General features: G+C 38.3%; 1 protein-coding gene across 3 annotated transcripts in view; it reads left to right on the top strand.

Moving 5' to 3' along the window:
* TTC28 (tetratricopeptide repeat domain 28) overlaps window positions 1-26,953 on the top strand; it is a 596,541-nt gene that overhangs the window by 300,196 nt on the left and 269,392 nt on the right. For all 3 annotated transcript variants that reach the window (XM_033837116.2, XM_033837115.2, XM_033837117.2), the window contains 3 exons: window positions 4,904-5,051; window positions 14,957-15,229; window positions 16,135-16,265. In XM_033837116.2, the coding sequence (XP_033693007.1) occupies window positions 4,904-5,051; window positions 14,957-15,229; window positions 16,135-16,265 (552 nt within the window). The remainder of the gene's footprint in view (window positions 1-4,903; window positions 5,052-14,956; window positions 15,230-16,134; window positions 16,266-26,953) is intronic.

Genomic DNA, 26,953 nt, shown 5'->3' with positions numbered 1-26,953 from the left:
TTTATTCTTCAGAAGATGTAAAAAATTTCAAATTCAAACAGTGAAAGGTTAGGAACATTAAAGTATAACATTTAAAAGTACAGATTAAATCAAAGGCAGAATATTTGGGAGCACTTGAACTAAGTAATAGATTGTATTGTACATATAAGTAAACAATTTTTTGAAAAATTAATTAATTTATTTATTTTTGGCTGCTTTGGGTCTTTGTTGCTGTGCATGAGCTTTCTCTAGTTGTGGCGAGCGGGGGCTACTCTTTGTTGGGGTGCGCAGGCTTCTCATTGCGGTGGCTTCTCTTGTTGCGGAGCACGGGCTCTAGGCATGCAGGCTTCAGTAGTTGTGGCACGCAGGCTCAGTAGTTGTGGCGCACAGGCTTAGTTGCTCCACGGCATGTGGGATCTTCCTGGACCAGGGCTGGAACCCGTGTCCCCTGCATTGACAGACGGATTCTTAACCACTGTGCCGCCAAGGAAATCTTTAATTTTATATATCATTACATATTATATACATTTGTTCTATATTTTATGTTATAAATATACATGTGTACCTATGAGCGTAGGAATTTACCTCATTACTCATTTGAGCCATGGGAGAGTAGGAAGTTTAGGTTATTATTGGGTTCAGTGATGATTTAGAATTGTGAACCCAGTAATAAAATGTTGAAAGAAAAGACTTAAAGGTCCTTCATTGCTTCCAGGGGTACTTGAAGGGTGAATGGCTTACTGTTTCCCATGTTTAGTCTTTGAGTGTTTTTACTTTAACCGTGTCGTAGTCTGTTTGGACTGCAATAACAAAATACCATAGACTGGGTGGCTTAAATAACATTTATTTTTCACAGTTCTGGAGGCTGGGAAGTCCAAGATCAAGGTGATGGCAGACTTGGTGTCTGGTGAGGGCCCATTTCCTGGTTAATAGATGGCTGTCTTCTTGCTGTGCCTGTTCTCATGTGGTAGAAGGGAAGAGGGAGCTCTCTGGGGTCACTTTTATAAGGGCACTAATCCCACTCATGAGGGCTCCACTCTCATTACCTAATCATTTCCCAAAAGCCCTACCTCCAAATACCATCACACTGGGAATTAGGTTTCAACATATTAATTTTGTAGGGACACAGACATTTAGACTATAGCAAACTCTCTGAGATGAGAAGAATGTCCACTTATTAAAGTCGAAATACTAACAGTTTTAACAAAAGGGCATAAATACTTTGGTGATTAGTTACATTTTTATTCCTGCTAAAATGTTACAAACCCTATTAGTAAACAGTTACTGTAGGTAGCAGTCAAGACATTTATAGCTTTTTATATTCTTCCCCTCTAGACTGTGAGCACTTGAGGGTACAAGCCCTGTGGTACACATCACAGTGACAGGTGCTGTAGATTTTTAGAGAATGTTAATTGAAGGCAGGATGGAAGGAATGAAAACTTATACTTGTAACCTACTTGTATTTCTGTTATTTGTGAGATTAAGTAGCATGTGTAGAATAATCACTGGAAGTTCTTTGTGGTGAACAACAAAAAATATATGAATGACTCTGCAACATTTTAAAATCTAGGCATTCCCCCTTTAGTCCAGTGTATTAACTAGCTCCTCATAAGTCTTTTTTTTTCCTTTGGCTGCCCTGCATGGCATGTGGCATCTTAGTTGCGTGGCATGTGGAATCTTAGTTCCCCAACCAGAGATCGAACCCGTGCCCCTTGCATTGGAAGCGCAGAGTCTTAACCCTAAGTCTTTCTTCTTGGCTAAAGCTTCAGGTTAAAACCATTGTTCTCAGGGTTTAGGTGCTCTCAATAGTCAGTCCATATTGCCTTCCCTTCTCCATCTGCTACATAACCAGTGACCAGAATGTGGGTATATGCGTGGGGAGTGCTTAGGCAGGGGGTATGTTATCTGAGGTTGGCTGGGCACCAAGTGTTCAACGTTTCTTCATAGGCCCCACTTTTCCTTGGTGTGCTGCACATATACTGCCTCTCCTCAGTCCTAAGTGACCCAAATTTGCCCCTTTCTCAGATGACGCTGCTTCCTATGAAACCTGTGATAGTAAGAGAAAAATTAGGTCACATCAATCTTCTTGAAGTTATAGTAAACAGCTGTGAAACTCAGCACTTCTTGACCTTTGCTTTGGAAGAGGCTGGTGGAGAATCCTCTGGGTGGCTGCTACATCTCCCACGACCTGTTAGTACCAATTTCTTTTAGTCAGGTGGTTCAGATTTTGTCTGGGAGCCTTACAGCTGTGAATTTCCCAGTTGCCAGCAGTCTTATATGGAGCAAGGGGGAGGAGTGAATAAAGCAGTGATAGGAATTGGATAATATTATATTGAATAATGAAATATTTTCAATATTTATTAGACTCGCCTTATATTCTCTTAGTCTATAATTATGTTTTCTTGTTATGATTATTTTCTCATTAACTAATAATCAAAATAGCTCACTTTATTAAGTATTTACTCTATGTCAGGCACTGTGCTGATTTATTCTATCACAGTAACCCATAATCTAGGTTTTATCATCATCAGCTTGAGCTCCATAGTGGCATATCTCTCACAGAAGTATAGATAACTAATTTTTATTCAACAGCTATTCATACATGCAATTAATATTGCATGAGAGTAAGTTGGGAGAGCCCCACTTTGTAAATTAGGTACAGGGATATGTCAGAGCTTGACTCATTATGCTATCTTGACAAGAATGCAACTCTAAGCTTTTAACTGAGAAAATCTTATAAAGTTGGGCTGGGGATTCTGGAAGGACATAAGGGAGGATCAAGGGAGACCTTGGAGCCTTCTCACCTATATCTCTTTTCAAAATCTTCTGGAGAAAGGAAGCCGAGACTATGAGCAGCATGATCCAGTCATACCTTTTTTCATCTAATTTATGAGTGTCCTAAGAAAACAAAACCTGCATGCCCTTCTTTAACTCCTTTGTGTATTTGACACCATAACTTGCCATTAACGCTGAACTTTGCCTACCTACTAGGGAGTGGATACATGCATGGGGAGTGGATGTCATACTTTTCGGTGATTTCATTTGGCAGATAGGAAAATCAGTTATTTTCTCAGTGAAGTAATGAACAATAATGCTTTGCTTTAAACATGCAAGAAATTATCAAAATTCATTGAGACTAATTTAAATTTTTGTGTTTTTTCTAGTTTTATTGAGATTTAATTGACTTACAGCACTGTATTAGTTTCAGGTGTACAGCATAATGATTTGACTTACATACACTGTGAAATGATTAACACAGTAGATTTTTGTGTTTCTTAAAATATATACCTGAAATCATTACTACAGACACATTTTGTCTCTCTCCATAAATAATAGAGTTTACAGTTTACAGAGTATACACACACACACACACACACACACACATATATAAATACATTTTTTAAGTTTAGCTTTAATATAGAATTATGTAAACTATAGTTAATTTTAGTTGGAATGTGGTACATATTGCCTCTTGGATTATAGAAATCACCTAAAATGTGAAATGAAAAGGGTGGTAAAAAATGTGTACAAAGACATTAAAGATTAAAAAATGGCTGAGTCCAGTGAAAGGAAGTGATCTTATCAATTAGTAATGAAAGTGCATTTACAGGTTATTGTCTTACTGGAGTCTGAGTTTTAACAGCTGCTAGTAGTTTAAACTAATAGAAATCTGAATAGCTCATAATAATTTGAGTATTCATTCTGTTTATGGATTGTTTCTTAATAGAAATACTGAATAGTATTGCCTATCTTACGTTACCTCAAAGTTTAGATACAAAAATGAAATAAGTAAATATGTTTTATAAACATAAAAGGTGCTCTCTTTCACTGTATGTGTGAGTAATATAAAATTATAAAATTATATATTAAATTAATTGAGTAGTTGTTTTAGGAGTTTTTTGAAACTTCATTTATATTCCATGAATACAATTTGTTACAATTGCAAAGTATACTGGACTGAAAAAGTTACATTTGTGTTACAAACATAGAGCATTGTAAAAGTATTTAAGCTAAATAGGTGGCCAAGTATTTTAGAAGCAGGTGTCGTATAAGCATGAATGCATTAATAATATGTCAGTTTTATGTTATTTAATCGGGTACAAGGTCCTTTGCTGGTTAAATACTGGTAACACATTGATCATTTACTTGTTTTTACTCTGTGTTCAAAAACAAACTACACATTCTTAAGATCATTCTGAAGTTTAAATATTTTATTAATTTTCTGGCCCTTTCTGCAATTAGCTGGAAGGAGGGTTGTTTCCTTATATTCACAGTTGATAATACTAGTTTTTTTAACCAATCCAATTAAACAATACAAAGGACAGCAATCTTATTCTGTTTCTAAGCAAAGCACATGTATTTTTAATAACAGTTTTAAAATATTATGTCTGAAACACCACATAAAATGTAACCATGTTGTGTTACTCATTACAGTTATCTTAATACTAATCACATATTGATTTATCCCTTTAATTAATGAGGAGAAGTATAAAATAAGTGGAATTTGAATATCTCTCATTTGTCTTGCGCTATACCAGATACTTTGGTGACATGTAAAGAAATCTCCAAACCCCTGTCCTTGAGGAGCTTATGCTATTAAAGTTGGGATAAAAGATTTTAAAGATCATCAAAAAAAAAAAGTAAAAGTACTATGTGAATAAATACCAAAGAATGTGATAAAATCAATGTGTTCTAGAAGGGAAGAGAATGAAAGTTTTAAACGTAATTTGTCTGAAAGAAGTATGCTTACATTTTATGATGTTCAGAGAAGTCAGATTTGATTATAAACACTTTACTAGGTTTTTGAACCAGGACCACCTCAAGTTTAGTTCTGCCGACCTGTTGTTCTAATCAAGAATCCTCATCAGCCTTGGTGGAGCATTGTGTATAAGTAAAACATGCATTATCTTTTCTTTATTTCCAGGCATACTTCCGACAGGGTGTTGCCCTCCAGTACCTTGGACGTCATGCCGATGCCCTGGCAGCCTTTGCATCTGGGCTGGCTCAGGACCCCAAGAGTCTCCAGCTTCTGGTGGGGATGGTAGAAGCAGCCATGAAATCTCCCATGAGAGGTAAATATGATGAAAGTATTTGGTCCAACACTAATTTACATTAGAACATTTCTAGCCTTTGAAGACTTTAGACTCAGGCATTGAGAATGGATAGGTTATGAAATTAGCTAAGATTGGATATTTTAGACCAAGAAAGACAAGGAATCACTGTCAATAGGTGACATTAATGAAGAACAGTGGGATGGTGGTAAGGCCACTGGAAGTTTGTGGACCTAGATTATATTTTGAATTTTTTGTTAACTAACTGTATGACTGGGTAAATGAATCAAATTCTCTGGATTTTAGGGTTACATTAGGAATCCCTATGTTTTTTGTAGTTCTAAGATTTTGTACCTCTAAACCAAAACACCTCTACTAGTAAGTTGATCTGCTCAGTTGGACCAATATGCCATCTAGAAATAAACAGATAAGAGAAGACATTAAACATTTCATGAGAGGAAATATGGATCTAACTGTAGGCTATGTCTAACATTTTTCAGAGGAGCATTAAGAGATTATGTTGACTTGAAAGAGAGAGAAACATGGTAGATACATGGTTTTCTCCTATACTACTTCTGTAGTATACCAATTGGTATTCTGGGAAAACAGTAGATTGAAAATAGTACTGTGGAGGTTGGAGGAGTTCTAAGGCTCAAATCAGATTGGCTTCCCTTTGAGAAACATTGATTTTTGAGGAAGGAGTTCTTGGGAAGATTGGGTTGAAAGTGTACACCAGTTGTCATCTTTGCAGAGTGATGGAGACACTAAGGCAGGTTGATGGCAAATAGTAGACAGCTAATGACATTCCACACTAATTAGGTACATCAAGCAGAACTCTATTTTTGTTTCTGAAATGGTACATTTTTGAATTAACCTAAAAATTTTGGTGGCAGTATCAGTAGGTAATTTATTTAGTTTTGAAAATGTTTGCAGCATTAGATAATTTTAATATACAGGCTAGTATGGTACTTGGCTCAAAATATGTGCTAAGTAAAAGTTTGATTAACTAAATGGTACTCGTATGGCCTCTGAGCAATTCATAGCTATAAAAAAATACTTTCCTGGGCTTCCCTGGTGGCGCAGTGGTTAGGAGTCCGCCTGCTGATGCAGGGGACGCGGGTTCATGCCCCGGTCCGGGAGGATCCCACATGCCACGGAGCGGCTGGACCCGTGAGCAATGGCCGCTGGGCCTGCGCGTCCGGAGCCTGTGCTCCGCAACGGGAGAGGCCACAACGGTGAGAGGCCTGCGTACCGAAAAAGAAAAAAAAAAAAAAGAAAAAAAACTTTCCTGAAGGCGAAGATTTCATGTTCTAGAAAAAAAGTGGAAAGGAAGCCTCTCTTCATGCGATTTTATAACCCCATACAAAGCTGAGTCTTTGCTGCAGGAACCTAATGGCTTTTCCCACTGGGGGACCTGCTGTTAATAAACTCTGACTTAAAGCAGATGTACTTTGGAGCTCCATGACTTGGGGGTTGGGGGGGGGGGGAATGGACAACAAAAAAGATCAATCTGTCTCTCCTTTCCATTTTTCTAGTATTTTCTCATTCTCTCCCTATATCCCTCTGCAAGTAATTTACATGGAACATTTTTTATTTAGTTCGTGAAGATATCCCTTCTTTATTCTGAGGTGTTTCTGCCGCTGCCTTAGTATACTGGAGTGAATGTGTTGAGATCAGCAGAATCATACTTACCGTTTTGCCTTTGAAGCAATTTGTTTAGATAAATATAAGAAAATCTTCTCTACACTGCAAGAAAAAGCTCAGTGCTTCTTTCAGCCTTAGGGTTTTCTGTGCCATGTTCTTTCCCATCTTATACTGAGTGACCTAAGGGCGACCCTGGAAAAAGCTGCATCTTACAGGTGCCTGGAGTGCTTTAATATTTTCTTCTCTTTCCTTAAAGCAATTTAACTTACTTATTTTTGGTATTGCCTTTACCACTGTAGCTATTCCAGGTGGGCTTTTCTCATCAACATTTTATAGAAAGACTGTTGCTTTGCACAGCGTTGTTCTGTGCATCATTTAACATCTTAATGACCTCTCTTTTTGTCATATGGTTATAATTCACAAAATCTGTCATCATTTGCTGCCCATTTTTTACCCACTGTTTATTTTAGCCTCCTGCAGCGTTCTCAGTTTCTGCCATTGTTGCGTAACTCTGCAGTCCAGGACACTTTACACGTAGGTCTGATCTGTTGTGTCAGTTGTTTTTGTTTTGCAATTCTGAGACGCAATAGGGAAGCTCCCTCGTCCAGTGCTTCTGTAAGCAAACAAAGCTCCCACGATGTGCACAGCGTTCCTGTGGTTTGGCCTTTTGGGGACGTTTCAAGATTTTTTTAAAGATAGGGCTAATCTATAGTAATATACTCTTGTTCCCAAATAAATATATTAATCCACTTTGGAACTTACTTGATTTTTAAAATTTTGTTGTTGCCTATATTGCTAACTGCATTAAGTCTTTTTTACTTTACTTTTGTGGTTTCATTCATGCTCAACAACCAGATATCAGATAATCTACTTTTCCTGTAGATATATTTACATCACTATATGTAATGTATTTCCCTTAAATCATTTATGTAAATGTCCAAATAAGTATTAATATAAAATGAGACTCTTTAATGACCCTCAAATTATCCTTTTACTATTTTCCATTTCTCCTTTTTAGATAGTCTTTCAGCAATTTCAGTTCATTGTATCTATAAATGTTTATGTAAATTTGGATGGTGTAGCATAGTACTACTGCCAACGGCAGATTTAATAATGTAATTACAAAGTGAGACTATGTTTACCTTTATTTGTTCCTCTAAAGACGCTAGGGCTGCTTCTTGCTGAGGGTTCTCTTGTGTATATTTTCTATCCTCTTGTTAATTTGGTAATCTAAAGACTATTACATTTATAGGCTATCACCTGTCGTGGTGTTTCTACCAGCTTCAGAAGATCCAGGAAGCTGATTTTATGAAGTACTGGTAGAAAATGGCTCGAATATGTAAGCTTTTCTCTCAGAGTCAAATTGGGGCTCACGTTTTATTTACCTGATAGTCCACCCTTGGTAACTCTTTCCCTCTGATTCTCTTTTAAGTGGCAGTCACTTTGCACAGAGGGCCTGTTTCTGAAATGTTATGTTAAAAAAAAACCTGACTTTTCCCCCAAAGGTTGGGCTCTAATTCCAGTACTGCCATTTGCTATCCCCTTGACTGAGCAAGGTTGCTTCCTTTCTCTGCACCTCAGTTCTTATCTGTAAAAGGGGTGTGATAATAAGTACCTCCTAATATTGTTTTTTAAAAATATTTATTTATTTATTTGGCTGCATTGGGTCTTAGTTGTGGCACACGGGATATTCATTGTGGCATGCAGGCTCTTCATTGCAGCATGCAGGCTTCTCTAGTTGCGGCGCGTGGGATTCTCTCTAGTTGTGGTACACGGTCTCCAGAGTGCCCAGGCTCAGTAATTGTGGCGCATGGGCTTAGTTGCCCTGTGGCATGCGGGGATCTTAGTTCTCCAACCAGGGATTGGACCTGCGTCCCCTGCATTGGAAGGCGGATTCTTAACCACTGGACCACCAGGGAAGTCCCCTAATAATTGTTTTGAGAATCAAGCCTTGGCATGTAAAGGCAGGCCCCTTTAGGACAGTTTCCCTGTGCAGTGTGATGCCCTTCTTCTCTCTGTGGAAAGAAGTAGCAGCAGTGGTAAGCTTGCTCTTGTATTTGTGTTGTGGGTGTGGAACAAACACTGCACAGCACACATGGTCCTTTTGCTGAGCACTTGGTGCCTGGAAAAACTGCGTTTCTCCTGAGCATTGGTGTATTTTTATCTAAAAGGTTTGGGAATTATCTGAAGTGATCCTTTATTTTGCTTTGTCCTCTGTGAAGCGTTAGAGCTTAGTGTCCTGTCCACCTTTAGGAAGTGTGCCAGGGCTTATAGTCTCTAAGCTGAGTTTTCCTTACTTTATTTTCCACTCACTCTGACTTCTGTGTTTTCCACCTTATTTCTATAGAAGGCCTTTGAATCCTTTTGTAATGAAGTAGGATATAAATAAATTCACAAATGAACCCAGAAAAATATGAAGTGGCTTAGACAAAGAGCTAAACATGTCAGTTTTTATTTTCTTTTTTTGGGGGGAGGGTTAAGTTTTCCTTTTAGTGTGAACCAAAAGTTTTTTGTTTTTTTTTTCCAGTTAAGGTAAAATGTACATAACATTTTTAGTTATGCAATTCAGTGGTATTAAGTATATTTACAGCGTTGTGCACCCATCACTGCCATCTGTCTCCAGAACTTTTTCATCTTCCCAAATTGACACTTTGTACACATGAAACAATAATTCCTCATCTTCCCCTACCGCCCCAGCTCCTGGCAACTACCAGGGTACCTCATATAAGTGGAGTCATACAATATTTGTCCTTTTGTGACAAGCCCAGTGGTTTTTAATTTAGTTTCCCCTCTAAGGAATTAGCCTAAGAAAAGGTAAAAATTAAAAATAATTAGATATTACGAACCTTACCTCTAAATTTTGGTTTTTGGGCTATACTTTACTCTCATTATACTTTGGTTACCTTCTTACCTTGTCAGTGGTTGCTGTTCTCTCTTTGGATCCCTGTTTTGGAGATTCATTCCAGAATTGTTTCTTCCAGTCTTCTGAGTTTGCAGTACAGTATTATATTATATCCAGTAATAATTGGTAGTGGTATCACCAGGTTTTTAGGAAAGTTGAAGCTTTTTAGTCATGTATGCTAATTAAATATTATAAGGATAACTTGGAAGGCTGCAGAATGTCTTCATAGTACCTGAGACAGATTGAAGTCTGTAAAAATTTTAGTTACCTTGAAGGTGATTCATAGGAGACAGTCAGTAGAGTATCATTACTTTGGAATAAGGCATTGTGCCTGTTAATGCATTTATTCCTCAAATTCTGTAAATTTTAAAATTCTAAATATGTCTGAAATTTATCCCTTGCTGTCCATCTGTTTTGTCATTGCAAATACAGGACTTTTTCTCTAACTGGTTTTCCTGGCTATTATCTCTTCCAAACCAGTCCATGCTTTGCTTCCCTTCCAGAATGAACTTTCTAAAGTGTAAGTTTGATCTGTCATTCTCTTATTCATAATTCTGAATTTTCCCCATTGTCTACAAGATAAAGGCCAACTACCTTAGTATAAAAGATCTTACTTCTCTTTTATTCTCATTACCAAGATATTCCCAGCTAAAACTACCTGCAGTTCCTGGAAAACACTAGTTTCTCATAGCTCCGATTTCTATTGAGATGTCATTACCTCTGGAAAGCATTCCTAGACCTACCTGAGTAGGGCTAGCACCTTTCTCCTCTGTGGTCCCATAGCACATCCTACCAATGCTGAGAAATCTGGATTGAAAGTTGTGTCATTATTTTATATATTACTAAGAAAAAATAAAATGCTGATAAGTAAATTTCTTTCTTATCACTTAACTTTTTATTTTATATAAACTGAAAGGATTCTTTTAGCCCCATTTAGACATAGAAATAACCAACCATTGTGAGGCACCATTGGGTTCATGGACATTAAATCTCAAATTCAGAAATGTTAAAATGTGAATGAATATGCAGAACTGATGAAATAAATATAGTATATCTTTTAGTTGAGTGTGATTATTTGTTTATTATTAGCTTCTACTACATTCTTACAAGGTTTTCAAGTGTCAGGAAATGTGACTTTGTTTATCTTAAATTCTTAAAGCCTTTACATTTTGAAAGCACATAACTGGTGTTCAATGATTGTTGCAAAGTGCCTTTACATTCTTATGAAGTTGTTTTGACATTGGATATTTTATATATTATGCATGATTTCTATAAAGGAAAACATCTTTACATCTACAGGCTGCCAAAACTCTGTTCCATCTAGTCTGAGAAAATCACACAATTAGTCCTTTTGCTAACAGCCAAAGTTTACTGTAGAATAGGAATTAGAATCATAGAATAGTATAGTTGGGAAGAATCTTATAGATCACCTAATCCAGCCTATACAGTTTTTTTTCTTTTTTTTTGAATTTTATTTTATTTATTTTTTATACAGCACAGTCTTATTAGTTATCCATTTTATACATATTAGTATATACATGTCAATCCCAATCTCCCAATTCATCACACCACCACCACCCCGCCCCTGCCACTCTCCCTTCTCGGTGTCCGTACATTTGTGCTCAACATCTGTGTCTCTATTTCTGCCCTGCAAACCGGTTCATCTGTACCATTTTTCTAGGTTCCACATATATGCGTTAACATACGATATTTGTTTTTCTTTTTCTGACTTACTTCACTCTGCAGCCTATACAGTTTTTATACATTAAAAAAAAACTTATCTTACCACTTTTATTTATCAAATGAGTGTACAACTGCTAACCAGACCTTCTGATTAGTGAGTATGGACAAATGAGACGTAATTACAGCCCAAAGCAGAGAAGTTTGACATTAAAATTTTTTTAATTTACATCAAGTGAAATGGACTTTTTGTGTATATATCTTTACACATGCATAGATGCAAACATAGATACATTTACATGTATATACACATATGTATTTAATATTGACATATACTTATCTATAACGTGTATAGATTTATGTAACCATCACCACAATCATAATTGTGATACATTTGACAAAGTGAGGAAAGTAAGGTTATGTGGCTTTGAAATCCAGGTCTCTTTATCCTTAGCTCAGTATTTTCTGTGTTATTCCACATCAGCTTCCTTCCCCATAAATATTCTCTGGGCCATTCAAGCTGCCCTGTTCATCATTCCTTTTCATTCCATGTACCTATCTTTCATTCCATGCACCTTTGTTTAGGACAAACCTGCCTAAAATACCCTCTACTCACAGAAGAAAGTACAAAGACTTGTCTAAGTCCTACCCTTTCTTTAAGAAATCAGGTTCTGTTTTTATGAAGTTTTCTGATTACCCTTGATAATCATTCCCTTTTCCAAACTCTTATAACATATACTGTATTTGAGCTTGCATTATAATTTATCTTTTTATATATGTATAGTCTCTTTCCTATATACCACAAATGGAAATTTGATCTTTTACCTCTTAATCCTTCCGTTTCATTTTTATTTAGTAAAAATTTGTACAAATGAAGATTTCCTTTTCTTTTGAAAATCTTCCAAGTATTTCCCTTGGTCCTCTAACTGTGGCAATGTTCTCTCTTCTTTCTACGATTGTGTAGTTTTAGAGGCTCTATTGGATGGCTCTTTTTTTGAACTTAGCCATGGTTGCAATGGTTACAATAATCACCAGCTGAAAAGTAGAATCTTTGCTGTCCATCAGTCATTTCGTGCCATCTGTGTCTGAACACTCTTCCTGTGTTTTGGGAACTCCCTGTCTTTTACTTCTGCCTCCTTGCCTTCCACTATAAAAGTTGAAAACATCAGATCCTAATTTTCGCATCCTCCTTTGCACCTGGGACTCCACCTTTGAATTAGGAGCTAAAGGCTAAAAGAAGAAAGGATATACAGAATTTGTTCCAGTGGTGGCAGGTGGCAATAGTGACATCCGTTTTCCAAGGGCGGCATTTAGTAGTGGTGGAGGCAGAATTACAAGCTGCAATGTCCTGTGTTTACTTGCAGTGGTGATGTTGCCTTCACCAGGAACTTTTTCACAAAAGTTGACTGTGGGTCTGGAGGCCTGGTTTTCCACCCTTCCCAGTAGCCACTCAGTGCATTTCTTCCCTGCTTAAAATCAGCTGGAATTGACTTCTTGTGTGAACAAGAATTTTGCCCGGTATAGTATCAGAGAGCCTGGACTTAGAGCCCTGCAATAGGTTCTTGCCTTGGCTTTGTCCCAAGCTATCTGACCTTGCGTGAATACTCAATACTTAAATACTCAGATTCTTCATTTCTAAAATAATGGTGTTGGGCTTCCCTGGTGGCGCAGTGGTTAAGAATACGCCTGCCAATGCAGGGGACACGGGTTCGAACCCTGGTCCGGGAAGATCCCACATGCTGCGGAGCAACTAAGCCCATGCGCTACAACTACTGAGCCTGCGCTCTAGAGCCCGTGAGCCACAACTACTGAGCCCACGCACCACAACTACTGAAGCCTGCACGCCTAGAGCCTGTGCTCCGCAACAAGAGAAGCCACCGCAGTGAGAAACCCTCACACCACAACAAAGAGTAGCCCCTACTCGCCACAACTAGAGAAAGCCCACGCACAGCAACGAAGACCCAACACAGCCAAAAAAATAAATAAAAATAAATTTAGGGCTTCCCTGGTGGCGCAGTGGTTGAGAGTCCGCCTGCCGATGCAGGGGACACGGGATCGTGCCCCGGTCCGGGAAGATCCCATATGCCGCGGAACGGCTAGGCCCGTGAGCCATGGCCACTGAGCCTACGCTCCGCAATGGCAATGGGAGAGGCCACAACAGTGAGAGGCCCATGTACTGCAAAAATAAATAAATAAATAAATTTAATAAATAAAATAAGGGTGTTTTCAAGGTCTTTTCAGCTCTAAAATTCTGTTATTTTTGCTTCTGCTAATTGGCCATTGGGATGCTAATGTGTGATCATCACTGGCTGCCAAATCCATCAGTGGATACCACCAAAGTTCTGCTCACAGTTATTTCAGTGTGGCATTGTTCTTTTCCTGTTCTAGCAATTCCTGGGCTCTTGTGCCTGTATTTAACCCTATTGGTTAGCAAACGTTTACTGGTACTGTGTACTGCTTGCATCTTGATAGGTGTAAAAATGTTCTTTGTTCTCTGTTTAGTGATCTGATTGAAGGGAAAAATGCTTTAGGCACCAGTAGGTTTCGAGGTTTCCGTGGTAATGTTGATTCGGATGAGAGCTCCTTAGTGGCAAGTGGAGATTTGAAGTCATAAATTGTAAAAATTACATTTTAATGCAGTACTGTTGGCTGAGAGATTCACAGTTTAAAGAGACCAACCTTTCAATAGTTTTTTTTTTTTTTTTTTCACATAGGCACAGTGGAACAACTAATGTGAAACAGTTTTTCAGGAAAGCTAACAACAAAAGTGTTACAAGTGCTACCTCACTGTAAGGTTATAGTCATTAGCTCTGCAACAGTCTTTTAAAAAAAAAAATAGGGCTTCCCTGGTGGCGCAGTGGTTGAGAGTCCGCCTGCCGATGCAGGGGACAAGGGTTCGTGCCCCGGTCCGGGAAGATCCCACATGCCACGGAGCGGCTGGGCCCGTGAGCCATGGCCGCTGAGCCTGCGCGTCCGGAGCCTGTGCTCCGCAACGGGAGAGGCCACAACAGTGAGAGGCCCGCGTACCACAAAAAAAAAAAAAAAAAAAAAAAAGAGGAGGAAGAAGGAGCTTAGTGGTCATCCACTTTGAAACCTAGCTTCAAATGGAAAGAATCTCCCTGTGGCTTCCTGACCCCTAATCTGTGTCTTTTCCACAACATGAAAATAAAATGAGATAAACATTAATTTTCTCTTTCATCTTACCTTAGTAAACTCAGACGATTTCTTTTTTCTTCTTGATATGCACAGAAACCAAAATTTCATGTGATTTGCTTTATTGTGATATTTCCTCTGTTGCAGTGGTCTGGAAGTAGACCCACAGCATCTCTGAGGTCTGCCTGTATATAGTAGGGGTGGGACTTGAGTGATGTGCCTGTGATATTTTGAGAGGGCAGGAGGTCAGAGAAGGGAGAACCATTCAGGGAAAGTGGTGGGTCCTGATCAAAGAAAGACCAGAAGAGAGGACAAGTGTGGTGTATGCATGTGAAAGTGATGTAAGGAAATTACTGGAAAGACATTGGTGTTACCCAGTCATATGAATGAGTGGACAGTAAGGGTGGTGCTAGATTGAAAGGTTGAAGAGTTTGTACCTGAAACAGGCCATAAAAAGGTATGGTAAACATTTGTTTCTAGAGCGTATTGGAAAAGATTGTTTTGTGTATAAGCCTATATTCTCTTATTTTCTTTTGTTTTTCTTCAGACTCCCTCGAGCCCACTTATCAACAGCTTCAGAAAATGAAACTGGACAAGAGTCCCTTTGTGGTCGTGTCTGTGGTTGGGCAAGAACTCCTGACAGCTGGCCATCATGGGGCCTCTGTGGTTGTCTTAGAAGCTGCTCTGAAGATTGGCACCTGCAGCCTCAAACTGAGAGGTTCCGTTTTCTCTGCGCTGAGCAGTGCTTACTGGTCTCTCGGAAACACAGAGAAGAGCACTGGATACATGCAGCAGGACTTGGATGTAGCCAAGACCTTAGGTAGAGTTATGCTTTTCTCCTTTATTTCAGTACAGAAAGGAAATGAAGAAAGCTGATTAACCTGATGTGAATGGGAGTAGTATGTGCCATGAAAAGTGATTGTACCTCGGGAACATTCTCTGTTTTAGAGTACTTAGGTCTTTAGGGCTTTTCATTTAACAAGGTATCAAGCTCCCAAAAGGCCAAAAGATATGGATTAACATATTCATTGCCTCCTCAGAGATATGGGCTCACAGATTTAATATCTCAGATGATAGATTTGTGGGTGAATCTTTGACCTTAATTTTCATTTTTGCCTACAATAGAATGCACCATCATTTTGTTGGACGAAATAGTGCAGTGCAGTGGTTAAGAGTGTGGACTATGGAGCCAGACCGCTGAGTTTAGAATCCTGGCTCTGCCACTTAACTAGCTGTGTGACCTTCGGCAAGTTGCCTAATCTCTGTGCTGCTGTTTCCTCATTTTAAAAAAAAATGTGGTTTATGATAATCATCACAGTGATTATTCAAGGACTTGGAGGATTGCAGTAAGAGAAGAGATATGGTGGGTCAGCATACTTGTAAAGAAGCATACTTGTAAAGAAGCAACATATTATGGTAGGTGTGGAGTAAAGTGACTGAACCAACAAGCTGATGGTTGTTCAGAAACAAAGCAATGACCTCTCATTTCCAGAACACTTATGTCCCTGACTGCAGTTGTATGTTATAACATCAATAACAGTTGTCCAGAGATTTAACTTCTAGGACCATAACTTCCTACATAGAGTCTTTTAGAAGAAGAAAAGAAGGCAAGTGAAATCTTAGCTAGTAAATCTGTGGCTGTTGTATTAGGATGGCCATTATATATTATAAATAATGCTGTAACTTAGATAAATTTTATCTTTTTTTTTTTTAAACCCAATTCAGGTGACCAGACAGGAGAATGCCGAGCTCATGGGAATCTGGGCTCTGCATTCTTCTCCAAAGGAAATTACCGGGAGGCTCTCACTAACCACAGGCATCAGTTGGTGCTTGCCATGAAACTCAAGGATCGAGAGGTAGGAAGTTTACCTGCAGACCAAAACCAGTTTTTTTGAAACATGGGGTCTTTTTTGGCTGCTCAAAATGTTTTAGGTATCTTAAAATATTACTTTCAGGAGTTGATAATCATTGCTTCTAACTTTCATCAACAACGAGGTGTTGAACATCTATCACATACAGGACTTGGGGATAGAGAGGTAAATGAGACATGGTCTCTGACCTCAGGATCTAGCAGCTTGGTCAGATACATTGTTCTTATTCTCTTCAAATGTGCTATGGATATATGTAAAATTAGCAAAAAGCTATATCATTATGATATATTCATTAAATTAAATAAGCACACATTATGCTTTATCTGAGATGGAGTATTATTGCTGTGAATCCTTCACATTGTTTCTTTGGTGGATTTTTAACTCTGGTGGTAGAAACATGTTAAGTCTCACTGAGAGACCTGAATCGTAATGATAGAGAAATATCATCCTAGTCTTTTCTAGATAAATGAAATGAAATATCCTCAGAAACTTGATATCCAGTAGATGCAACATGATGGTGCCTGCAGAGTGGAAAGAGGGTGGGGTTTGGTAGGAGACAGACCCAGATTTGAATCCCTGCTTCAGTTATCCTGGCTCGGGGATCTTGGGGAAGTTATTATTTAACTTCTTTTTGCCTCTTATTTCTTATTCAGAAAATGATGATTCTGTTTATTCTATACACAGTTGTGATAGGATTATAAATAATACATGTAAAGTACCTAGCATGGTACCTGGAATTCCATAAATGGTAGTAATAATATAATATTATAAATAAGAATGAAGTTAATAGTAGAGGCAACAATAAATTTATGAATTAATCTATGTGTTGGGAAATATGTTTAGTTACATTTACATCTCAGAATGTCACTGTAGGACGTTATGGAGATTAACTATATTATTTAAATGACCCAGCATCTTCATGTCTCTAGAACACAGTCAGGCACTAGAAAGGAATTGGGAAAGAAAAAAACCTTTACTTCAGTGGCATGCTGGAATCTCCCCTTGGGAAAGCTGGACTCCTAGAAAGTCTCTCTCATCCATAGGTATCAGAAAAAAAGCCTTTGAAAGCTCCAAGGGCAGTGAATTTTTGGCAATTTTATTCTCAAGAGAGTTGCCTAAACATTTTTCTCTTTACTTATTTACTCTTAGTTTACAAACATTTCTTATAAGCCAGATTATCTGATTTCTTGATGTTAAGAGAATGAAAAGAAGTTCAGATTTCTAGAGGCAGATATACTGATGGCATTAAGAAGTGAGAGCCAGGTTTAAGAACTAAAACAGCATCAGTATCTAGATAGAGCCATTTAGTGCAGGGACAGATAGCTGAATTTATACCCCATTTTCCTAACCTTTGAGGTGTATATATTAGCTCGATTACTGGATAAGCTAGAAAGGCTTTTAATTAGGGACATAGGGTTGTGATAGGTATTGAAAAGGAGAACACTCAATTGCTGCCAAGATTCTGGAATTCCAGAGGAAACAGAGACTGATATAGACCTGAGGAAGTTTGTGAAACAGGTAGAAATCAAGCTGGCCCCCAAGTGAGATGTAGAAATTGCCATATGAGGTTCTAAAACCTGGTCAGCAGGTAAGTCATGTTTTGCTGAGTGATAAGATAGTTTATTCCTTTAGCAAAGAACAGATATTTTCCACCATCCTATTATATATATTATATATATAGTCACAGATTCTTGTTTTTTTTTTAAATTGAGTTTTGAACTTTATTTATTTTTGCTGCATTGGGTCTTCGTCGCTGCACGCAGGCTTTCTGTAGCTGCGGCAAGTGGGAACTACTCTTCATTGCGGTGCTCAGGCTTCTCATTGCGGTGACTTCTCTTGTTGTGGAGCATGGGCTCTAGGAGCACAGGCTTCAGCATTTGTGGCACGTGGGCTCAGTAGTTGTGGTGCATGGGCCCAGTTGCCCTGCGGCATGTGGGATCTTCCGGGTCCAGGGCTCGAACCCGCGTCACCTGCATTGGCAGGCGGATTCTTAACCACTGCGCCACCAGGGAAGTCCCCATCGTTTTTTTAAAAGGTGATATTTATTAGTTTTATCTAATTACATAAGAAATACATGAAAATAACCAACTGTAAGCTTACCATCCTATTAATATTATTTTGGGTATAATCTTTTGATCATATATGCAGTTATAATTGTTCATATGTATTCACACAAGAATTGAAATCCTATTATATACTGTTTTAACTTGTTTTTTCACTAATATTTTCCACTTTTTTTTTAACATCTTTATTGGAGTATAATTGCTTTACAGTGTTGTGTTAGTTTCTGCTGTATAAGAAAGTGAATCAGCTATATGCATATGTATATCCCCATATCCCCTCCCTCTTGCATCTTCCTCCCAGCCTCCTTATCCCACCCTTCTAGGTGGTCGCAAAGCACCAAGCTTATCTCCCTGTGCCATGCAGCTGCTTCCCACTAGCTATCTATTTTACATTTGGTAGTGTATGTATGTCAGTGCTACTCTCTCACTTCGTCGCAGCTTACCCTTCCCCCTCCCCGTGTCCTCAAGTCAATTCTCTACGTCTGTGTCTTTATTCCTGTCCTGCCCCTAGGTTCACCTTTTTTTTTTTTTTTTTTAGATTCCATATATATGTGTTAGCATATAGTATTTGTTTATCTCTTTCTGATTTACTTCACTCTGTATGACAGACTCTAGGTCCATCCACCGCACTAAAAATAACTCAATTTCGTTTCTTTTTATGGCTGAGTAATATTGCATTGTATATATGTGCCACATCTTCTTTATCCATTCATCTGTCGATGGACACTTAGGTTGCTTCCATGTCCTGGCTATTGTGAATAGTGTTGCAGTGAACATTGTGGGACATGATTCTTTTTGAATTATGGTTTTCTCAGGGCATATGCCCAGTAGTGGGATTGCTGGGTCATGTAGTAGTTCTATTTCTAGGTTTTTAAGGAACCTCCACACTATTCTCCATAGTGACTGTATCAATTTACATTCCCACCAACAGTGCAAGAGGGTTCCCTTTTCTCCACACCTTCTCCAGCATTTATTGTTTGTAGATTTTTTGATGATGGCCATTCTGACTGGTGTGAGATGATATCTCATTGTAGTTTTGATTTGCATTTCTCTAATGATTAATGATGTTGAGCATTCTTTCATGTGTTTGTTGGCAATCTGTATATCTTCCTTGGAGAAATGTCTATTTCGGTCATCTGCCCATTTTTGGACTGGGCTGTTTTTTTGATATTGAGCTGCATGAGTTGCTTGTATATTTGGAGATTAATCCTTTGTCAGTTGCTTCATTTGCAAATATTTTCTCCTATTCTGAGGGTTGTCTTTTGGTCTTGTTTATGGTTTCCTTTGCTGTACATAAGCTTTGAAGTTTCATTAGGTCCCATTTGTTTATTTTTGTTTTTGTTTCCATTTCTCTAGGAGGTGGGTCAAAAAGTATCTTGCTGTGATTTATGTCATAGAGTGTTCTGCCTATGTTTTCCTCTAAGAGTTTTATAGTGTCTGGCCTTACATTTAGGTCTGTAATCCATTTTGAGTTTATTTTTGTGTATGGTGTTAGGGAGTGTTCTAATTTCATTCTTTTACATGTAGCTGTCCAGTTTTCCCAGCACCACTTATTGAAGAGGCTGTCTTTTCTCCATTGTATATTCTTGCCTCCTTTATCAAAGATAAGGTAACTATGTGTGCGTGGGTTTATCTCTGGGCTTTCTATCCTGTTCTCTTGATCTATATTTCTGTTTTTGTGCCAGTACCATACCATCTTGATTGTTGTAGCTTTGTAGTATAGTCTGAAGTCCGGGAGCCTGATTCCTCCAGCTCCATTTTTCTTTCTCAAGATTGTTTTGGCTATTCGGGGTCTCTTGTGTTTCCATACAAATTGTGCAATTTTTTGTTCTAGTTCTGTGAAAAATGCCAGTGGTAGTTTGATAGGGATTGCATTGAATCTGTAGATTGCTTTGGGTAGTATAGTCATTTTCACACTGTTGATTCTTGCAACCCAAGAACATAGTATATCTCTACATCTGTTTGTATCATCTTTAATTTCTTTCATCAGTGTCTTACACTTTTCTGCATACAGATCTTTTGTCTCCTTAGGTAGGTTTATTCCTAGATATTTTATTCATTTTGTTGCAATGGTAAATGGGAGTGTTTCCTTAATTTCTCTTTCAGATTTTTCATCATTAGTGTATAGGAATGCAAGAGATTTCTCTGCTTTAATTTTATATCTTGCTACTTTACCAAATTCATTAATTAGCTCTAGTAGTTTCCTGGTAGTATCTTTAGCATTCTGTATGTATAGTATCATGTCATCTGTAACAGTGACAGTTTTACTCCTTTTCTGATTTGTATTCCTTTTATTTCTTTTTTTTCTCTGATTTCTGCGGCTAAAACTTCCAAAACTATGTTGAATAATAGTGGTGAGAGTGGGCAACCTTGTCTTGTTCCTGCTCTTAGAGGAAATGGTTTCAGTTTTTCACCATTGAGAATGATGTTGGCTGTGGGTTTGTCATATATGGCCTTTATTATGTTAAGGTAAGTTCCCTTTATGCCTACTTTATGGAGAGTTTTTATCATAAATGGGTGTTGAATTTTGTCGAAAGCTTTTTCTGCATCTATTGAGATTATCATATGGTTTTTATCTTTCACTTTGTTAATATGGTGTTTCATATTGATTGGTTTGCATATATTGAAGAATCCTTGCATTCCTGGGATAAATCCCACTTGATCATGGTGTATGATCTTTTTAATGTGCTGTTGGATTCTGTTTGCTAGTATTTTGTTGAGGATTTTTGCATCTATGTTCATCAGTGATATTGGCCTGTAGTTTTGTTTTTTTGTGGCATCTTTATCTTCTTTTGGTATCAGAATGATGGTGGCCTTGTAGAATGATTTTGGGAGTATTCCTCCCTCTGCTATAGTTTGGAAGAGTTTGAGAAGGATAGGTGTTAGCTCTTCTCTAAATGTTTGATAGAATTCGCCTGTGAAGCCATCTGGTCCTGGGCTTTTGTTTGTTGGAAGATTTTTAATCACAGTTTCAATTTCAGTGCTTGTAATTGGTCTGTTTATATTTTCTATTTCTTCCTGGTTCAGTGTTGGAAGGTTGTGCTTTTCTAAGAATTTGTCCATTTCTTTCAGGTTGTCCATTTTATTGGCATGTATTTGCTTATAGTAATCTCTCATGATCCTTTGTATTGCTGCAGTGTCAGTTGTTACTTCTTTTTCATTTCTAATTCTATTGATTTGAATCTTCTCCCTTTTTTTCTTGACGTGTGGGGCTAATGGTCTATCAATTTTGTTTATCTTCTCAAAGAACCAACTTTTAGTTTTATTGATCTTTGCTATTGTTTCCTTCATTTCTTTTTCATTTATTTCTGATCTGATCTTTATGATTTCTTTCCTTCTGCTAACTTTGGGGTTTTTTTGTTCTTCTTTCTCTAATTGCTTTAGGTGTAAGGTTAGGTAGTTTATTTGAGATTTTTCTTGTTTCTTGAGGTAGGATTGTGTTGTTATAAACTTCCCTCTTAGAACTGCTTTTGCTGCATCCCATAGGTTTTGGGCCGTCATGTTTTCATTGTTGTTTGTTTCTAGGTATTTTTTGATTTCCTCAGTGATCTCTTGGTTATTTAGTAGTGTATTGTTTAGCGTCCATGTGTTTGTATTTTTTACAGATTTTTTCCTGTAATTGATATTTAGTCTCATAGCATTGTGGTCAGAAAAGATCCCTGATATGATTTCAGTTTTCTAAAATTCACTAAGGCTTGATTTGTGACCCAAGATATGATCTATCCTGGAGAACGTTCCATGAGTCCTGGAGAAGAAAGTGTATTCTGTTGTTTTTGGATGGAATGTCCTATAAATATCAATTAAATCCATCTTGTGGGCTTCCCTGGTGGCGCAGTGGTTGGGAGTCCACCTGCCAATGCAGGGGACACGGGTTCGTGCCCTGGTCCGGGAGGATCCCACATGCCGCAGAGCGGCTGGGCCTGTGGGCCATGGCCGCTGGGCCTGCGCGTCGGGAGCCTGTGCTCCGCAAGTGGAGAGACCACGATGATGAGAGGACCAAGTACTGAAAAAAAAAAATCCATCTTGTCTAATGTGTCATTTAAAGCTTGTGTTTCCTTATTTATTTTCATTTTGCATGATCTGTCCATTGGTGAAAGTGGGATGTTAAAATCCCCTACTATTGTGTTACTGTCGATTTCCTCTTTTATGGCTGGTAGCATTTACCTTATGTATTGAGGTGCTCCTTTGTGGGGTGCATAAATATTTACAATTGTTTTATCTTCTTCTTGGATTGATCCCTTGATTTTTATGTAGTATCCTTCTTTATCTCTTGTAATAGTCTTTATTTTAAAGTCTATTTTGTCTGATATGAGAATTGCTACTCCAGCTTTCTTCTGGTTTCCATTTGCATGGAATATCTTTTTCCATCCCCTCCCTTTCAGTCTGTATGTGCCCCTAGGTCTGAAGTGTGTCCCTTGTAAATAGCATATATATGAGTCTTGTTTTTGTATCCCTTCAGCCAGTTTGTGTCTTTTGGTTGCAGCATTTAATCCATTTACATTTAAGGTAATTATCGATATGTATGTTCCTATTACCATTTTCTTAATTGTTTTGGGTTTGGTTTTGTAGGTCTTTTCCTTCTGTTGTGTTTCCTGAGTAGAAAAGTTCCTTTAGCATTTGTTGTAAAGCTGGTTTGGTGGTGCTGAATTCTCTTAACTTTTGCTTATCTGTAAAAGTTTTAATTTCTCCATTGAATCTGAATGAGATCCTTGCTGGGTAGAGTAATCTTGCTTGTAGGTTTTTCCCTTTCATCACTTTAAATATGTCCTGCCACTCCCTTCTGGCTTGCAGAGTTTCTGCTGAAAGATCAGCTGTTAACCTTATGGGGATTCCATTGTATGCTATTTGTTGCTTTTCCCTTGCTGCTTTTAATATTTTTTCTTTGTATTTAATTTTTGATAGTTTGATTAATATGTGTCTTGGCATGTTTCTCCTTGTATTTATCCTGTATGGGACTCTCTGTGCTTTCTGGACTTGATTGACTAGTTCCTTTCCCATATTGGGGAAGTTTTCAACTATAGTTTCTTCAGATATTTTCTCAGTCCCTTTCTTTTTCTCTTCTTCTTCTGGGACCCCTATAATTCGAATGTTGGTGCGTTTAGTGTTGTCCCAGAGGTCTCTGAGAGTCTCCTCAATTCTTTTCATTCTTTTTTCTTTATTCTGCTCCCTGGCAGTTATTTCCACCATTTTATCTTCCAGCTCGCTTATCTGTTCTTCTGCCTCAGTTATTCCATTATTGATTCCTTCTAGAGTATTTTTAGTTTCAGTAATTGTGTTGTTCATCACAGTTGGTTTGCTCTTTAGTTCCTCTAGATCCTTGTTAAATGTTTCTTATATTTTCTCCATTCTGTTCCCGAGATTTTGGATCATCTTTACTGTAATTAGTCTGAATCCCTTTTCAGGTAGTTTGCCTATTTCATCTTCATTTATTTGATCTTGTAGGTTTTTACCTTGCTCCTTCTTCTGTAACATATTTTTTGTCATTTCTTTTCTTTTCTTTTTGATGGGTGGTGCTGTATTCCTGTCTTACTGGTTGTTTGGCCTGAGACATCCATCACTGGAATTTGCAGGCAGTTGGATAGAGCTGGGTCTTGGTGCTGAGATGAGGACCTCCAAGAGGCCTCACTCTGATTGATATTCCCTGTGGTCTGAGGTTCTCTGTTAGTCCAGGGTTTTGGACTTGGAGCTCCCACTACAGGAGCTCAGGCCCGACCTCCAGCCTGGGAACCAAGATCCTGCAAGCTTTGTGGCACGGTAAAAAAAAAAAAAAAAAGGAAGAAAGAAAGAAAAAAGGAGCAGTACAATATCAAAGAATAGAAAACAAAATAAAATTAGAAAGATAAAAAATATGTTAGGTAAAATAAAACTATAATTGAAACAATTGCAACAAGGTAAAAGAAAACCACAACAAAAAAAAAGAAAAAAGGGTGGGGGTGGGGGAAACAAGCCAGAAGGAGAGATCACTAACAAAGTATAAAGAATAAAATAAAATTAGAAAAATAAAAGATTAGGAGAAATGAAAATATAAAAGAATCAACAACAGTGAATCAACAAGGTAAAACAGAACCCCAATCTAAAAGAGGAAAAAAGAAAAAAAGCCTTGACTATGGGGGTGGAGGTTAGGTGAGGGGTGGAACTTAGGCAGGGGTGGGGTTTAGGGTGGGACTGGGCCTAGGTGATGTTCAAGTGTGGGCAGGGCCTCTGCTTAGGACCTGCGCAGAAGGGGAGAGGCAGCATGTGGAAGGGAGGGCTTCTGGAGTGTGGAGTTCAGGAGTTTGGAAGTTGGTCCCTGAGTGAGGGTGTGTGGGTGGGATTTAGGCCCAGCTCATTGGAGGGCGTCTCCGAGTATGGAGGCGCGGGGACCTGGGTGGGGGTGTAGGTGCGGGGCTTGAGTTCTTTGAGGCAGGAGGGTTGCTCCGAGGGCAGAGGATTAGGCCCAGGTGCTTCCCGGTGCCTAAGTGAACAGGGAAAGCACTGGCCCGTTCCCTTATGTTCTTTCTCACCCCTCCCTCACCGTCTCCCCCATCACCACTGAACCCCTAACCGTGGGTGGGTCCTGCTGGGTGTAGGGACTTCTTCCCTACCCCAGCCACCCCTCAGTCATGCCAGTCCTGGTCCAGCCTTTACTTTTGCTCCCCCTTCCCTCCTTCCCACTCCCTCAGGACCCATGCGGGCTGGAGGGGGCCTCAGTGGGCAGAGGATCAGGCCCGGGAACTCAGCAGGTTCCTAGGGGTCTAAGTGGGCAGGGGAAACCTGGTCATGGCTCCCTGTTGATCCTCTGCCCTCCCAATGGTTCCCAGTTTCCCCTTTCGGGGGTGGGATCCCTTCCCCTCCCCCAGCTGCCCCTCAGGGGCGCCAGTCCCTTCCCCTCTCCACTTCTCCTCCCGATTCACTCCCCCCACACCCCATGTCCTACCCAGTTGCTGGGGATTCCTCCCATCCCCTTAGGTGTCCGTGGTCCCCCACCAGTGCCCTAGTTGTGAGGAGACGCGAATTCCACGTCTTGATAGTACGCCGTCTTGGCCTGTCTTCCAGTTATTTTTAAACATTTCTTCATTTTATTAAATGTTCTACTGAAGGTCTTTTGGCTTTATCATAATTTATTTAATCTTTCCCCCTACTGTTATACATTTAGTTTGTTACAAAATTTTTGGTATTATAAAATCTGGAAAAACATCTTTATGGATAAATCTTTGAACATATCTCTCATCATTTCTTTTGGTTAATGAATTTGCATTTCTTTGGTCACTACTGGGTTTACTATTTTTAAAAATTTCTTTTATAAAGATCTTGAATACTCAAAATATGTTTTTCTATTGCAATATTGGTTATTTTATATTGATCTGATTCTGGGCATTGCTGTATCATTCTACTGAGCAGTTGGGCAATTTGTGTTCTAATGCATAGTTTTAATTATTGTTGCTCTATAATATATTTTACATCTGCTACAAGTCCCATATCATTATTATTATTTTTAATGTCTAGGATATCCTTGTCTCTCTGTCCCCCATCAAATGAATTTTTAAATCATTTTGCCCAATTTTGGAGACTCTCCCATTGTGGTATTTACTGGAAGTGTATTAAATTTACTTGTTAATTATGGATAAATTGATGTCGTTTCAATAGTTGATCTTCTATTTAAGAGGCTTGTCTGTTCTTTCATTTACTCTTTATTCCCCTCGCTGATCTACACTTTTGGGGAGGTTTTTCCCTAGATGTTTAATATATATTGTTGGAAATGGGGTATTTTTTCCATTGTGTCTTTTCTGAAAATTAGTTATTGATGCCAAAGAGGGAAGGTGTTTACTTTGCACGTTTTGTAATTGACTATGTGAAAATTGTCATTATAGCTCAGTATTTTTTATTGATTCCCTTGGATTTTCTTGTAATGCAGACTTTCTGCAAATAATGATGATTTTGTGCATTTCTTTCCTTATGTTATACCCCTACTTTTTTTCTCTTAATTATTGCACTGGTTAGAACTTTGAGAACTCTCCCGCAAAGCAATCATACCCTTTGAGTATAAAAAGTTCAGAGGATGTACTTTTTAATGATTATTCTACTCTTACATTGTATCTGTGACCTCAAATTTTATCTTGGTTTTCCTTTTGCATTATTTTGATATTGAAATAAAATATAGGAAGCTGCCTTTTGAAGCAAAAATTAACCACTATGAATGCTATGATTGGTGAGAAAACCAAGCTGCATCTTTCTGCCTCTTACATCTTTGCTATAATACATTTTAAGATTTTCCCAAGTAGCAAGATAGCAGCCTGAAACCACTTTGGCCACTTACCTTAAAAAGCAAAATGTTTTTCTTTTGTACGATTATTCTCGGATACTTAATAGCAGAGGTGATACCTTCGCCACAGGATTTTTCATTCTAACTAACCTTCTGTCTGCTTTAACAGTTTCAAAATTAATTTCAGATGGCCACAGAGACCTTCCTGTGAGCTAATATTAATTGTCAGAAGAATACACTAATTATATTGTTTTAGAGATTTTATTCTCTATTCAGGGAATCTGATATGCACATATGCTGATGAATCTGAAGTTTTTTTTATCAGTCTGATTTCTCTCCTGAGCTTCATATTTCTTTATCCAGATGCC

This window comes from Tursiops truncatus, chromosome 13 (assembly GCF_011762595.2).
Source record: "Tursiops truncatus isolate mTurTru1 chromosome 13, mTurTru1.mat.Y, whole genome shotgun sequence".
Lineage (NCBI taxonomy): Eukaryota > Metazoa > Chordata > Mammalia > Artiodactyla > Delphinidae > Tursiops > Tursiops truncatus.
The sequence above is the reverse complement of the archived record's forward strand: the minus strand, read 5'-3'. Positions and strand labels throughout refer to the sequence as shown.